Source organism: Aegilops tauschii, chromosome 5, assembly GCF_002575655.3.
Source record: "Aegilops tauschii subsp. strangulata cultivar AL8/78 chromosome 5, Aet v6.0, whole genome shotgun sequence".
NCBI classification, from domain to species: Eukaryota; Viridiplantae; Streptophyta; class Magnoliopsida; order Poales; family Poaceae; genus Aegilops; species Aegilops tauschii.
In genome coordinates this window covers 472584259-472601046 of record NC_053039.3, presented here as the reverse complement: position 1 = coordinate 472601046, position 16788 = coordinate 472584259, and the positions used below count along the sequence as shown (strand labels likewise).

Below are 16788 nucleotides of genomic sequence, written 5' to 3'. Positions count from 1 at the left end.
GTTTCAACATTTGGCGGAAGTAATGCATTTTATAATAATTAGAAAATCATGTTCAGCTTGATAACTTCCGCCAAACATCAAGCTAATCAGTTACTAATCAAGTTCTCCTTCCGCCAAATAGCATCAAGCCTTCCGCCATCCTGCACGGACGAACTCCTGCAAAACCCCTGACATTTGTCTTTGGTCTGCGGGAAAAAAAATGCTTCTGGACCACTCGGCGGATCGATACAGCCCCGTGTTGAATGACACAACACGTCCGAAAGCAGGGTCCAAACGTATGCGGACGGTTTGAGAGTCAACATTGAAGATGACCGAGCCAATTTTACTCATCCAAATCCTGCCTGGGTTGAATGCGAGCAACCAAACAAACAGTTGCTGTTTCTGCCCGCCGTCGTTGCCGCGGCGTGCTCGGCGTCGGTGATCCTGAGCGCGCGCGAGGCGCACGAATCTCTCGTGGTCGTGGGGGCGCATCGTCTATGCTGGTCCCAAGTGGCGCGGACAGAGAGAGATGGTGCGCGCGTACTGCGTTCGCGCACGTGCGTGCGTCTGCCGCGCGCGCCTGCTTGGTCGACGCCGGAGATCACGCGCGCAGTCGACCGATTTGATGCGCATACTAGCTCCAAGCTTGAACTCGATCGACCTACTGCTGCATTTCGTCGCCGCTCCTCAATGCAGAGGTCATTCCACCGTGTACGGGGGTTGGTGAGGGCGCGTGAAGTGCACACACCAGGAACCCGGGGTTGATGCCCTGCTTCAATAAAAAAAATCCACATCTCTCCCACGATTGAGATCTTGTCTTGATCCATGCCCTAATTATAATTAATGAGCCCACGCTATCCCGACGTAGCTACTCCCCTGTATACAATTTGTAGGATCTTATCCTGATCCCCTGATAATCAAATCGATTTGCAGTACCATCAAATCAAACACTAAACCACTAGGACCCAAAGTCCAACGTTAGGCAGTAGCCAACGCCAAGCTCACCGAGGCACACCTTACCCTTGGTCCATCTATAAATAGCCCGGTTGCTCGTCGAGAGCTCTCACACCATCCACAGCAAGCCACACTACCACTAAACTGGTACCACTGTTTCTCCGTCTTAGAAGCATACATACACACACACACACACCAAGATGTTCGGCGGCGGTCTCGACATCATCGGCGGGCTCACCGGGAGCAAGACCAGGCTCAAGGGGTCGGTGGTGCTGACCCGCAAGAATGCACTCGACTTCAACGACCTGGGCGCCACCGTCATGGACAACGTCACCGAGTTCCTCGGCCGCGGCGTCACCTGCCAGCTGATCAGCTCCACCATCGTCGACTCCAGTGAGCACCATCGACCACCCCCCCTTCACCATTACAGTACTTATCTTCCCGTGCAATGCAATGCAATGCAGTGTCTGACTAGCTTGTTTGTTTACGTGGCTCGGCTAGACAACGGGAACCGCGGGAAGGTGGGCGCGGAGGCGAGCCTGGAGCAGTGGATCACGAGCCTGCCGTTCATCACGGTGGGCGAGAACAAGTTCAGCGTCAACTTCGACTGGGCGGTGGACAAGCTGGGGGTGCCGGGCGCCATCATCGTCAAGAACAACCACGCCTCCGAGTTCTTCCTCAAGACCATCACCCTCGACAACGTCCCCGGCCACGGCAAGGTCGTCTTCGTCGCCAACTCCTGGGTGTACCCACAGGCCAAGTACCGCTACAGCCGCGTCTTCTTCGCCAATGATGTGAGCGAGCTCTTCAATCCCCAATGATCGATGTGTTCAGTGGATGCAACGTTTTTGCTTGTCCACTTATTCAAGTAAACGTGTATGTACTTGCGTGCGCAGACGTACCTGCCCAGCAAGATGCCGGCGGCACTGAAGCCGTACCGCGACGACGAGCTCCGGAACCTGAGGGGCGACGACCAGCAAGGGCCCTACGAGGCGCACGACCGTGTCTACCGCTACGACGTCTACCACGACCTCGGCGACTCCCGCCAGATCCTCGGCGGCTCCAAGGAGTTCCCCTACCCTCGCCGCTGCCGCACCGGCCGCAAGCTCTCACAAACCAGTGCGTTCATTTCTCTCTTTCTCACTCACTAGCATGCACTCTCCTTGGAACTTACGTTGCGCGCGCATGCAGGCCCCGATCGCGAGAGCCGGCTGCTGCCGCTGGTGCAGAGCATCTACGTGCCGCGGGACGAGCTGTTCGGGCATCTCAAGAAGTCAGACTTCCTGGGCTACTCGCTCAAGGCGCTGGTGGAAGGGATCATACCGGCCATCCGCACCTACGTCGACCTCTCCCCCGGCGAGTTCGACTCCTTCGCCGACATCCTCAAGCTCTACGAGGGTGGCATCAAGCTGCCCGACATCCCGGCCCTCCAGGAGATGCGCAAGCGCTTCCCGCTCCAGCTCGTCAAGGACCTCATCCCCATGGGCGGCGACTACCTCCTCAAGCCCCCCAAGCCACAAGTCATCAAACGTACCTACCTACCAACTTATATTTTACTTATGTAGATATAAGTCTATAAACTACAACTACAAGTACATAGGATCATCAAACGTTGGAAGAAAATTAAATATAATTTCGATTATTTACGCACGTGCAGAGGACGAGAAAGCATGGATGACCGACGCGGAGTTCGCAAGGGAGATTCTCGCCGGCGTCAACCCGATGATGATCACCCGTGTCACGGTGAGAACTTAAACAAATTCATATATCCATCGGCCAAATTATTAGTGCTATTAAGCATAGACTAAACTAATGGTAAAACAAAATTAATCCATTGCATTGCAGGAGTTCCCCCCCAAGAGTACTCTGGATCCCAGCCAGTACGGCGACCAAACCAGCACCATCACCGAGGCGCAGATCGGGTCGAGCCTCGAGGGCCTCACGGCGCAGCAGGCAGTCTCCAGCAACAGGCTCTACATCCTCGACCACCACGACCACATGATGCCGTACCTCGTCAGGCTCAACAACCTCGACGACACCTTCCTCTACGCCACCAGGACCCTGCTCTTCCTGAAAGGTGACGGCACGCTGGCGCCGGTCGCCATCGAGCTGAGCACGCCGCTGCTCCAGGGCGGCCTCACCACCGCGAAGAGCACCGTCTACACTCCGGCGTCCACCGGCGTCGAGGCCTGGATATGGCAGCTCGCCAAGGCGTACGTCTGCGTCAACGACTACGGCTATCACCAGCTGGTCAGCCACTGGCTCAACACGCACGCCGTGATGGAGCCCTTCATCATCGCCACCAACCGGCAGCTGAGCGTGACCCACCCGGTGCACAAGCTGCTGCACCCGCACTACCGTGACACCATGAACATCAACTCGCGGGCGCGCGAGCTGCTCGTCAGCGCCGGCGGGATCATCGAGCTCACCGTCTTCCAGCGCAAGTACGCCATGGAGATGTCCTCCGTCACCTACAAGGACTGGAACTTCAACGAGCAGGCCCTACCAGACGATCTAATCAAGAGGTAAGTTGAACTTGTTCTATTTCTTCTATTCTATACAGCAGGTTAATTATGTGAAGATATAAATCAATGAAATGCAGGGGCATGGCGGTGCCTGACCCATCAAGCCCGCACAAGGTGCGGCTGCTGCTTGAGGACTACCCTTACGCGGTGGACGGGCTGGCTATCTGGACCGCCATCGAGCAGTGGGTGACAGAGTATCTGGCCATCTACTACACCAGCGACAGTGTGCTTCAGAGCGACGTGGAGCTGCAGGCGTGGTGGAAGGAGGTGCGGGAGGTCGGCCACGGCGACCTCAAGGATGCGGCGTGGTGGCCCAAGATGAAGACGGTGGCGGAGCTGGTCAAGGCCTGCGCCACCATCATCTGGACCGGGTCGGCGCTGCACGCCGCCGTCAACTTCGGGCAGTACCCGTACGCAGGTTACCACCCCAACAAGCCGTCAGCGAGCCGCCGTCCGATGCCAGAGCCGGACACCGAGGAGTACGCCTTGCTGGCCCGCGACCCGGAAAAGGTGTTCATCCGCACCATCACCAACCAAATGCAGGCCATCATTGGCATTTCTCTGCTGGAGATCCTGTCCAAGCATTCCTCCGATGAGATTTACCTCGGGCAGCGTGACACGCCGGAGTGGACATCGGATGCCAAGGCACTGGAGGCGTTCAAGCGGTTCGGCACGAGGCTGGAGGGCATCGAGAGCCAGGTGGTGGCCTTGAACGGAAACCCCCAGCTCAAGAACCGCAATGGACCAGCCCAGTTCCCCTACATGCTGCTCTACCCCAACACCTCCGACCACACGGGCAAGGCCGAGGGCCTCACGGCCAGGGGCATCCCCAACAGCATCTCCATCTGATGAGATATTTGGAGGAAGGTCGTTGCTCGCCAGCATGCAAAATGTTGGGGTGTGTGCTTCTAGGATCATTTGCTTGAATAATCTAGTACACCGGTGCTCATTTGACACCCAAGTGTTATGTGCGTGGGTAGCCACTGGTCAGCCACTGGTCAATGTATGTTCCATGTAATTTTTCCTTCCAAATTATATATTGATAAAGTGATGAGTTATGCTTCTTTTAACTGAAAGAGTAGGAAATTTCCTACTGTTATTCTATTATAGAAAACATAAATAAACATATGCAGACTATACTAGTGAAACGGGCATTGAAGGTGGTTTCGCTACATGGGCCTGAGGCGGTTTCCCGTCCGCCTATAAGCCGTTGTCGCTAATGTGCCTAGAATTGGAGACGGATATCTAACTGCATGCAATGATATATCACTGTAAGCGGTGCATTGAGAGAAATGCCTCACATGCTTGGAACATCAGAAGTGGCTTCTTATTTGAAACCACCTCCTATATACTAACATTACATGTGGTTTCTTAAGCAGAACGACATGTATTTCGTGTTTGAGGGTGGTTTTCTTTTTCAGTTTCAGCGGTATTCAAAATACACATTCAATGTGTTTTCATAATGCACACATCCACATTTATCTCATAATTGCATTCCATCCTATTTCATAAACACATGTATATATATCCATATGTGTGAGCAACATATGCAACAAACAAAATGCTACAACCTCAAATGTGTCTAGAGTAAATTTATGAAACAAAATTTAAAAACCGGCAATGTGTGATCACCAACTGGGAGAATAGTCTTGAGTCCGTCAACTCTTTGAAAATGACCATTGCATTGTCTGTTGAGCAGTTAAGAGTCCAGGTAAGACCCTCAACTTCTCGGATCGCATGCGACGACTTTATCATATCTGTAACACGCAGTTGAGAGTCCAGGTAGTCGTCCTCCTCCTTTTATAGTGGCGCCGGACCTCCCCAAATTAACAATTTCAAAAATTGCCGCAAATTTGTAAGAAAACGTTCCTGATTCTCCCCAAATTAACAATTTCAAAAATTGCCGCAAATTTGTAAGAAAACGTTCCTGATTTTTTTTTTTAATCAGGATATCAAAAAATGTTAGCGGACAATGTACACGAATTGGAAACATGTTCGTAAGATGAAACAGAAAAGGGAAGAGGAAAAATAAAATAAATGTGAAAATAAATAAAAAGAAAATAAAAACACGTATGAAAAAATGAGAAAGGAAAAGAAAAAATATAAAAATATAAAAATAAAGAAAGAAAAAAATCAGGAAGAAAAAACAAAGAAAATAAAAAAAGAACATGAAAAACGTTCTTGAATTTGAAAAAAAAAAGTTTGCAAATTCAAAAAATGTTCACGATTTTGTTAGATGTTCGAGAATTATAAAATGTTCCAGAGTTTGAAAAACTATCACGAATGTGAAAAATGTAGGCAGATTCAAAACATGTTTGTGAGTTTCAGAAAGTCTAAAATGAAAATTAAAAAATGTTTGACAATTTGTAAAAATTCTAAAGATGTTCATGATTTTAAAAATGTCCACAATTTCAAAAAACGTTCGTTAGTTTAAAAAATCTTCATGATTTCTAAAGAATGTTTGTCAATTAAAAAAAACTGTTCACGTATCTGTAAAAAATATTCATGATTTCTAGAAGGTCCCTGGAAAGACCATTTGCAATTCCGGAGTCCCACAGGTCCTTGTTCGCTGGACGGACCAACCAGCGGAATTTGCAACTTGGGAGGACCGCATCGAGCTACAGCAACATTTCCCGAATGCTCCAGCTTGGGGACAAGCTGTGTCTGAAGGAGGGAGGGATGTTACGGCCCATGGCCCTCAGGCCCCAGCAGCAGAAGACCAGGATGACACCGCCACGACCAAGGCGACTGGGCTGGAACGACCGCGTCGCCAGGCCCAGCCCAACAAGCGCTATACAGGCCCAGAATGGAACACCGGCAAGTAGGGTTAAGTACCGCGCCCTCTCCCTGGGTGCGGGGTGTGGAGAAACTAGACACTGGACGGCGGCGGCTCCTCCTCTCATCCCCATTTCCTTCCTCTAGAACCCTAATTCTGCTACTCAATCCTGTATCCCGTGGTGAATTCGAGTGAAGTGATAGCGGGGCCATAACAATTTGGAAGCAGCAAGGAATCACCTAACTTATTCGCGAAAAAGTAATTACCTAACTAACATGACATGGCTTCAGAAGTTGGCAACTTCCTCTTTGCTGGAAGTCTCATAATGCCATCTTCCTCTTGGCTGGAAGTCCAAGCAAGCTAGTCCTCATCTAGCTTGCAGTGGGAGATAACGAAGTGCGCCAACTTCCCCGGCCATTTGCTCGCTGAAATAAGCTACTTCGTCGCCAAAGTGGTGTTTTCGCACCGTGGCCGTGGTTACTGGGTGGATATCTTGCTCGGTGGCATGTACTGTGACTGCGATGACCTGCTCTCTAACGCCCGGTCCGTGGAAATCCGCTCCTTAGACCTGCCCGTGGGGTGCGAGAGGGACTTGGGATGCGGAGACTACATACTAGAGACGAGAGCCTTTCGAGCCATGGGCTGTGTCGGGAACTCCATCAAGTTCGTCTCCATCACCGGCTTCCTTGAGCCTATGGATCATGTGGATGATCGCATGGTGAGGATCTGGAGACTGATGGAAGATACAATGAGCTGGGATGTAGACTACGAGCTCAAGTTGGGGAGCCTGCGTGAAGATGGGGAGTTCAAAGGGAACGCCGACTTGCCAACCTCCATGGCACCCATGTACCCCTTCCTTAGCTTGCAGGAAGACCATGTCATCTACTTTGCACTGGGCGACTGCACATACAAGCCATGCTTCTGGGTCGGTGTTGATATGAGCACCAAGACTTTCAACTGCACACCTCTCTCTCTGACAGACGCCGGCATTGGCGGTCTTGTTCCAGTCTCCGGCAATTCTGAGGGCAAGCTTGCTTGGACTTCCAGCCAAGAGGAAGATGGCATTATGAGACTTCCAGCAAAGAGGAAGTTGCCAACTTCTGAAGCCATGTCATGTTAGTTAGGTAATTACTTTTTCGCGAATAAGTTAGGTGATTCCTTGCTGCTTCCAAATTGTTATGGCCCCGCTATCACTTCACTCGAATTCACCACGGGATACAGGATTGAGTAGCAGAATTAGGGTTCTAGAGGAAGGAAATGGGGATGAGAGGAGGAGCCGCCGCCGTCCAGTGTCTAGTTTCTCCACACCCCGCACCCAGGGAGAGGGCGCGGTACTTAACCCTACTTGCTGGTGTTCCATTCTGGGCCTGTATAGCGCTTGTTGGGCTGGGCCTGGTGACGCGGTCGTTCCAGCCCAGTCGCCTTGGTCGTGGCGGTGTCATCCTGGTCTTCTGCTGCTGAGGCCTGAGGGCCATGGGCCGTAACATCCCTCCCTCCTTCAGACACAGCTTGTCCCCAAGCTGGAGCATTCAGGAAATGTTGCTGTAGCTCGATGCGGTCCTCCCAAGTTGCAAATTCCGCCGGTTGGTCCGTCCAGCGAACAAGGACCTGTGGGACTCCGGAATTGCCTCGCTGCACCATTCTACTATTCAGAACCTCCTCGGGAACGGGGCTTGTCGCTGCTGCTGCTGGTGGACTTGCTCCGTTGGTGGAAGGGCTTGACGCAGCTGCGAGACGTGGAAGACCGGATGCACAGTGCTGGTCGGTGGAAGCTGGAGCTTGTATGCCACCGCACCAATGCGCTGCAACACCTTGTACGGCCCGAAGTACCGGAAAGATAGCTTCTGGTTGCTCCTTGTCGCAACCGAACGCTGGACATACGGTTGGAGCTTAAGGAAGACCCAATCGTCCACCGCGAACGTGCGATCTGAGCGACGCTTGTCCGCCGAGTTCTTCATTTGCTGGCGTGCGCGCAGCAGGTGTTGCCGAATGAGTGCTACCATTTGCGCCCTGTCTTGGAGCCAGTCCGCCAGGTCCGGTGACGCGCACGCCACGGGGTCGATGATGCCGAAGTATCTTGGCGCATGTCCATAGAGGACCTCGAAGGGAGTGGTGCCCAGCGCGGAGTGCGGCGAGGTTTTGTACCAGAATTCCGCGAGAGGCAGCCAGGTGTACCACTTGGTTGGCGTAGCATTGACGAAGCAGCGCAGGAAGGTCTCCATGCATTGATTCACGCGCTCTGTCTGCCCGTCCGTCTGCGGGTGTCGTGCGGTACTCATGCGCAGCTTGGTATGAGTTAACCGGAACAGCTCCTTCCATAAGACGCTAGTGAAGATCGGGTCGCGATCCGATACGATCGACTCCGGCAGCCCATGCAATTTGTAGATGTTAGCCACGAAAGCTTGAGCAACTTGGAAGGCTGTGAATGGATGTGACATGGCGACGAAATGGGCGTACCGTGAAAATTTATCGACGACCACTAGAATGGAGTTGTATCCTGATGAACGAGGCAACCCATCGACGAAGTCCAATGACACCATCTGCCAAGCTTGAGTGGGGACCGGCAGTGGCTCGAGGAGACCTGGGTATCAAACTCGCTCAGGCTTCGCTTGTTTGCAGGTCTGGCATGCGTCCACGAAGAGCTTGATGTGGTGCTTGAGTCCCGGCCATGTAAACAGTCGCCGCACTCTGCGGTATGTGGCGTTGAACCCTGAGTGACCACCAATCGCTCCGGTGTGGAGAGCCTCGAGAATCTGCTTTTGTAACGCCACATTGTCGCCCAACCAAACTCGGACGTGCTGCTTGATAACCCCCTGGCTGAGTTGAAAACCATCCTGCTCTCCTGGCGCTGTGGCTAGCCGGGCAAGCAAACGTTGTGCTGCCGGGTCCTCAGCATAACCTTTTTGCACCTCCTCCAGCCAGGCCGGTACTGCTGATGTAATAGTGGCGAGGTCCCCTTGAGGGACAGGTGGCCGGCGCGATAAGGCATCAGCGGCACGGTTATCCACTCCTTTTTTGTAGACGATGCGGTAGCGGAGCCCGAGCAGCTTGGCCATGATCTTCTGCTGCCATGGTGTCGCTAGTCGCTGGTCCTCCAAGTGAATGAGACTGCGTTGGTCTGTGTGTACGATGAATTCGTCATTCTGGAGATACGCACGCCAGTGGTCTACCGCCAAGAGAATGGCCAGGACTTCCTTTTCATAGGTGGAGAGCATGCGATTGCGCGGTCCCAATGCGCGACTGAGGAAACCAATCGGGTGCTTCTCCTGTGAGAGGACTGCGCCAATTCCTTGGTCGCAAGCATCAGTTTCCAGCTCGAATGTTTTAGTGAAATCCGGCAGGGCGAGCACCGGGGATGTGACCAACGCCTGTTGGAGTTCTCTGAATGAGGCCTCTTCGAGTTGAGTCCATCTGAACACCACATTCTTCTTCAAGAGATCTGTGAGGGGGCGACTGATGATTGCAAATCCTCGGACGAACCTCCGATAATAGCCCGCAAGGCCCAAGAAACCGTGCACCTCTTTCACACACGTGGGTACTGGCCAAGTCTGAACCGCGCTGATGTTTCTGTTATCCGTCCGCACACCTTCCCCGCTGATTTCATGTCCCAGGTATAAGAGCCTGGGGCGAGCAAAGAAGCATTTGCTTCGCTTGAGCTTGAACTGATGCTCTTGGAGACGCTGGAACACTTGTCGTAGCAGGGTCACATGTGTCTTCTTGTCTTTGCTGTGCACTAAGATATCATCGATGAACACGAGGACTCCATGGCGCAGTAAGGGTGACAGTACCGTGTGCATCCCGCCCTGAAAAGTAGCTGGCCCTCGCGTCAAGCCGTATGACAGCACCTTGAACTCGAAATGACCATGATGTGTTTTGAAGGCTGTTTTGTGGGCATCTTCTGGTTTCATGCGAATCTGATGATAGCCAGAGCGCAAGTCGAGGGTGGTGAACTAGCACGACCCTGCCAGCTCATCGAGAAGTTCCTCAATCACTGGTAAGGGAAACCTATTCTTGATTGTGATTGCGTTGAGGTGCCGGTAATCAATGCAGAATCGCCAAGTCAAGTCCTTCTTCCGAACCAATAGGACCGGTGACGCAAAAGGGCTGGAGCTTGGCTGAATTATTCCTTGAGCTAGCATCTCAGTGACTTGCCGTTCCACCTCATCTTTCTGGGCCGGGCTGTGCCGATAGGGTCGTATGTTGACTGGTCGAGCTCCCGGCACCAAGGGAATGGAATGATCAAACGAGCGTTGTGGTGGCAGACCTTTGGGTTCCTCGAACAGTGCGGCATACTGTTCCAAGAGTTCAGCCACCTCCGGAGGAATTGGAGGATCGTTCGTGTCTTCTGCCACGGTACATAATTTGACCACTCTGGCCACCGCTGTCTGTTGCAGTAGTTCGTGTAGTTCCGCTCCCGAGATCATTTGACACTGGGTGACATCTTCTCGAGCCCCACAGAGTTGCACTTCTCGTCCATCATGCTGAAACACCATGGTCTTCTCCAGCCAGTGTACCTTCATCGGGCTATGGTGAGCCAGCCAGTCAATTCCAAGAATTACATCATAACTGCCCAGTGGAAGAACCCTGAGATTGGTGGTGAAATCGACCCCCTGCGAATTCCACTTGCACGCTAGGATCTCTTGGTCAGACTGCAGAATACCGCCATTTGCCACCCGCACAGATAGAGCACGTTGAGCGGGCTTAACTCCTTGGAGATGAGTGGCCAGAGCAGTGCTCACGAAGCTGTGGGATGAACCGGAGTCCACAAGCATGAGGACCTCCTTGCCTTGCACCCAGCCATGTAAGCGCATGGTCGTTGGCGCTTCAGCACCGTCTACTGCTGCTTGCGAGAGCACGCAACAGTCAGCTTCACTTGGTGTGGACTCTGTGGATGGTGTCGGTTGCACTGGCCCTTGCAACATCTCGATCAGCTCTTCCACTACATGAAGTTGCACAGTTGGCGCGCAACGATGCTCGCGGCTCCAGCGTTCGCCGCAAGTGAAACAGAGCCCTTTGGCGCGACGGTAGGCCCGAAGGGTCGCCAGCTTGTCGTCGTTCGGTGGAGTTCGATTCGTCTCTGGTGGGCGTGACTCTGATGCAGTACCCCCTTGCCGAGCGGTTGCTAATGGTGGTGGGGGTAAGGGCAGGGCCATCCGAGGGATTGCCCGGCCCCCTTGAGAGCTTGGCGGCAGCGCGGGGTGGCGCCTCTCGTCCCGCCGAAGAGCCTCCACCACTTTTTCCTGCAAACACGCGAGATCCACAGCAGTATCCAGCGTTTGGGGTCGATGTAAAACAACTGCAGCACGTATATCACGTTGCAATCCATCCATGAATTGGGTGACAAAAAATGCAGGATCCCAAGAGCTATGATGAGCTAATAAGTTGTGCATCAACTGAGTGAATTGCTCTGTGTATTATGTGACAGTGCCCATTTGTCGCAAGTGATTGAACTGGCGCAACAAATTCTGAAACTCTTCCCTACCAAACTAAGCACAAATAACAGATGCAAACTCCCCCCACTCCTGGTAATGAAAATGGGCTTGCGACGACTGCAGCCATGACAGTGCGCTGTCGGTGAAATACATCGCAGCACAACTAACCCATGTGTCCGCACTCAAGGTGCACACCCGAAAGTATGCCTCACATTTGAGACGCCAGGCACGCGGATTGGATCCATCGAACAATGGAAAATCAAACCGCGGCGGTGGTGGCAATCTAAAGTACCCACGATCCCCAGCAAATGACTGCTCGCCATGGTGATAGAAGTCGTACGTACCAGTGGCCGGAGGTAATCGCGGGGTGCGGATCTCCCCTGACGATTTCCCCCGAAGATCAGTGAAAACGCCGTGGCCATCGGGCCCGTGACTGGTGTCACCACGAGCTGAGATGTCGACGGCGCGCAGATGAGGTGCGTCGGCCGTCGATGGTGGTAATCGGGGCCGCGATCCTTCCGCGATGTGAGGGAGTAGCGGCGGAAGCTCGCTGAGCCGCGGAAAGGGAGGTGGTGGAGCGGTCGTCGTGGCCTTGTCCACCGGCGATGGGAGCGTGGACTTGTCGATCTTAGTCCGCAAGTGACCCACCTCCGATTGGATCTCCTCCACGGACTGCTCGATCTGGGGCCGCCATCCTTGCAGCTCTTGGACGACGGGGTGGATGTCCTCGATCTTGGTGGTGACGGTCGTGATTGCCGCGGTCAGATCCGCGATCGCCTTGGTGTGCTCCTCCATCGTCGTGGCCTTGCCCCTTCTTGTCTGGATGATGGATGGAAATCTCCCCACCAGATTGGGGAGGGTGGAGAGAAAAAAAATTGGCTGGATCTAGTGGCCCTGAGTACCAATTGTTATGGCCCCGCTATCACTTCACTCGAATTCACCACGGGATACATGATTGAGTAGCAGAATTAGGGTTCTAGAGGAAGGAAATGGGGATGAGAGGAGGAGCCGCCGCCGTCCAGTGTCTAGTTTCTCCACACCCCGCACCCAGGGAGAGGGCGCGGTACTTAACCCTACTTGCTGGTGTTCCATTCTGGGCCTGTATAGCGCTTGTTGGGCTGGGCCTGGCGACGCGGTCGTTCCAGCCCAGTCGCCTTGGTCGTGGCGCTGTCATCCTGGTCTTCTGCTGCTGGGGCCTGAGGGCCATGGACCGTAACACAAATGCTTTGATTCATATATATTTCACTTATGCAAGTAACAGTTGTTCGTACAACAGAAAAGATGGTCCATATAATTAAAATTCATACATGAGGCTCGGGCTCATATTTTTTACGCCAACGGATTGCTCAGCTGGGCGAGGCAATAGTTGGGTCAAATTATGGCACGACAGGTGGATCAACGGGCGCAACATCTTGGACATCGCCTTTGGGAAGCAATTCTACTGGGTTTTCTTCATTTATTTATTTTCATTTTTCGTTTTTTATTTCTATGTTCTTATTTTTTTGTGAATATATTTTCAAATCCACATATATTTTCAAATTCGTAATCTTTAAAAAAGAATCATGAAAGCTTTTCAAATGTGTTAACCTTTTCAAAATTGTGAACTTAAAAAAATGTTAACCTTTTCAAATCCAAAAAAAAAATTTGAGAAGATTTTTACAATATAAGAACCTTTTTCAAATGCGTGAGCTCTTTATCAAATCCATGAACTCTTGTCAAATTCTTGAATATTTTCCAAAATTCTTAAAAAAATCCTGATTTGTGAACATTATTTTCAAATTGATGAACTTTTTTCAAACTCTTAAACAATTTTTCGATCTATGATTTTTTTTTTCAATTCCATGGACTTTTTTCATAAGCCAACGGTGAGGGCTCATGGTCAATGGTCATCGTCGCGGTCAACGGTCCAGCCGAGCGAGAGCGAACATGCCCGCTATTGGGCCGGCCTAGGTGAAGGGTCGCGTGAGCGCTAGTGTGGCCAACCAGCACCACGAGCGCTGACTAGAAGGGGACCTCCTATATGCCACTTATTGCGGCAAAATGTTGCAGGTTCGCACAGAGGACGGGTCACCTGGGCTGGCCCTTTCGCTGCCCTTGGCTGAATGAAAAATCGCAAAAAACGGGTGCGCTAGGAATCCAACTCGCTACCTTCTAAAGATGCCCGCGATGCGCAAGCCACTGCGACACGCGCACTACTCTACAAGAATTGCAGCGCGACTCTTAAAGAACTATAGGCAGCCGTGAAAATAAAACAAGTTCGCTAAATTCTATAAAAATGAAATTTGTGGGCAACTGATCGAACCCTTCTCCCCACGCCATGGAAGCCAGTCCATAGCCACTGCGGTAATTCCCATACATTTTTTAATTTATGACAAAGTTTAAACATGTGAACATTTTTAAAAATTACCGATTTTTTAAAAACAAATGTGAACTTTTTCCGAAACAAGTAGTTTTTGGTGTTTGAACATAATTTAAAAAGGTGAACAGTTTTTGAATTATCGAACACTTTTTGAAACGAGAGAACAAATTTCGAAATTTATGAACAAAATTTGAAAAAAGGAACATTTTCAGTAAAAATGAACAAAATTTGTAAAAATGAGAACAAAAATTAACATTTCAAACAAATTTTGAACTCCAAACTTTTGAAAACACCAAGAACATGAACAAAATTCGAAAAAATGAGAACAAAAATTAACATTCTGAACAAATTTTCAGAACAAAAATAAGATTCTGAACAGTTTTTAAACACAAACAACAATGAGAACAAAATTAACATTCTGAACAATTTTGAAAACACGAACAACATGAACAAAATTTGAAAAAAAATGAGAACAAAAATTAACATTCTGAACAAATTTTCAGAACAAAATTAAGATTCCAAACAATTTTTGAAAAAACGAAAAAATATATTGAATTATAACATTTTTTGAAATTTCTGAATTTTTTTTGAAAATGAGAACAATTATTGAGATTCTCATCTTTTTCGAATTTTGTACATTTGAAACAAAATTTGAAAATAGGAAACATTTTCATATATTTTTAACAAAAATTTAAAAAATGTAATCATTTTTTAAAATTCTGTACACTTTTTGAAAAAGGAAAATAAACTTTTTAAAAAAAGATAAAAAGAAACAGAAATAGAAACAGAAAAAACGAAAAAGAAAAATGAGAAAAGAAAAAGAAAAAATAATAGAAAGCCGAAAAAACCAGAAAAGAATCAAAAAAAAGAAAAAAAATAGTTTAGGGAACCATGTGTATATCTGGAAGTGGGCCGGCCCATGTTTTGTCGCTGGCTTGGTGCTACCTCTTGAGCACTGCGTTGGTTTTCCGTTGAAGAGGAAATGGTGATGCAGTAAAGTAGCGTAAGTATTTCCCTCAGTTTTTGAGAACCAAGGTATCAATCCAGTAGGAGACCACGCTCGAGTCCCACGCAGCTACACAAACAAATAAGAACCTCGCAACCAACGCGATAAAGGGGTTGTCAATCCCTTCATGGTCACTTACGAGAGTGAGATCTAATAGAGATGATATGATAATATTTTTGGTATTTTTATGGTAAATACTAAAAGTAAAGAAAGCAAAATAAACGACGCCAGAAATAGCTTGTTGTCGGGAGATTAATATGATGGAAAATAGACCCGGGGGCCATAAGTTTCACTAGTGGCTTCTCTCAAGATAGCATAAGTATTACGGTGGGTAAATGAATTACTGTCGAGCAATTGATAGAATTGAGCATAGTTATAAGAATATCTAGGTATGATCATGTATATAGGCATCACGTCCGTGACAAGTAGACCGACTCCTGCCTGCATCTACTACTATTACTCCACACATCGATCGCTATCCAGCATGCATCTCGAGTATTAAGTTCATAAGAACAGAGTAACGCTTTAAGCAAGATGACATGATGTAGAAGGATAAACTCATGGAATATGATATAAACCCCATCTTTCTATCCTCGATGGCAACAATACAATACGTGTCGTTTCCCCTACTGTCACTGGGATCGAGCACCGCAAGATTGAACCCAAAGCTAAGCACTTCTCCCATTGCAAGAAAGATCAATTTAGTAGGCCAAACCAAACTGATAATTCAAAGAGACTTGCAAAGATAACCAATCATACATAAAAGAATTCAGAGGAGATTCAAATATTGTTCATAGATAATCTTGATCATAAACCCACAATTCATCGGATCTCGACAAACACACCGCAAAAAGAAGAGTTACATCAAATAGATCTCCAAGAGAATCGAGGAGAACTTTGTATTGAGATCCAAAAAGAGATTAGAAGCCATCTAGCTAATAACTATGGACCCGAAGGTCTGAGGTAAACTACTCACACATCATCGGAGAGGCTATGATGTTGATGTAGAAGCCCTCCATGATCGATGCCCCCTCCGGTGGAGCGCCGAAATATGCCCCAAGATGGGATCTCACAGGTACAGAAGGTTGCGGCGGTGGAAATAGGGTTTTGGCTCCGTCTCTGATGGTTTTGGGGTACGTAGGTATATATAGGAGGAAGAAGTAGGTCGGTGGAGCCACGAGGGGCCCACGAGGGTGGAGGGCGCGCCCAGGGGGGTAGGCGCGCCCCCTGCCTCATGGCTTTCTCGTCGGTTGCTTGACGTCCACTCCAAGTTCTCTGGATTACGTTTGTTAAGAAAATCACGTTTCTCGAAGGTTTCATTCCGTTTGGACTCCATATGATATTCCTTTCCTTCGAAACACTGAAATATGCAAAAAACAGCAATTCGGGCTGGGCCTCCGGTTAATAGGTTAGTCCCAAAAATAATATAAAAGTGTATAATAAAGCCCATTAAACATCCAAAACAGAATATAATATAGCATGGAACAATAAAAAATTATAGATACGTTGGAGACGTATCAAGCATCCCCAAGCTTAATTCCTGCTCGTCCTCGAGTAGGTAAATGATAAAAACATAATTTTTGATGTGGAATGCTACTTGGCATAATTTTCAATGTAATTCTCTTATTTGTGGTATGAATATTCAGATCTGAAAGATTCAAGATAAAAGTTTAATATTGACATAAAGTAATAATACTTCAAGCATACTAATAAAGCAATCATGTCTTCTCAAAATAACATGGCCAAAGAAAGTTATC

The 16788-nt window shown here is 49.3% G+C and overlaps 1 protein-coding gene and 1 pseudogene across 1 annotated transcript; one reads left to right on the top strand and one right to left on the bottom strand.

The window, feature by feature from the left end:
• The first annotated feature begins 1046 nt into the window (after positions 1-1046).
• LOC109765406 (linoleate 9S-lipoxygenase 2) lies at positions 1047-4584 on the top strand. The gene is made up of 7 exons (XM_020324193.4): positions 1047-1326; positions 1435-1727; positions 1830-2052; positions 2125-2463; positions 2591-2676; positions 2779-3458; positions 3536-4584. Exons 1-7 carry the CDS (start codon positions 1134-1136, stop codon positions 4305-4307), a joined length of 2586 nt encoding a protein of 861 aa, XP_020179782.1. The 5' UTR covers positions 1047-1133; the 3' UTR covers positions 4308-4584.
• Positions 4585-8822: 4238 nt separating this feature from the next.
• On the bottom strand, positions 8823-12461 carry LOC141023033 (uncharacterized; annotated as a pseudogene).
• Between the last annotated feature and the right edge of the window lie 4327 nt (positions 12462-16788).

Excerpts from the sequence above, each read along its gene's own strand:
- LOC109765406 (XM_020324193.4), top strand. The coding sequence starts at position 1,134 with ATGTTCGGCGGCGGTCTCGACATCATCGGCGGGCTCACCGGGAGCAAG. Across the intron at positions 2,677-2,778 it reads TGATGATCACCCGTGTCACG|GAGTTCCCCCCCAAGAGTAC; the intron begins GTGAGAACTTAA and ends ATTGCATTGCAG. Across the intron at positions 3,459-3,535 it reads CCAGACGATCTAATCAAGAG|GGGCATGGCGGTGCCTGACC; the intron begins GTAAGTTGAACT and ends AATGAAATGCAG.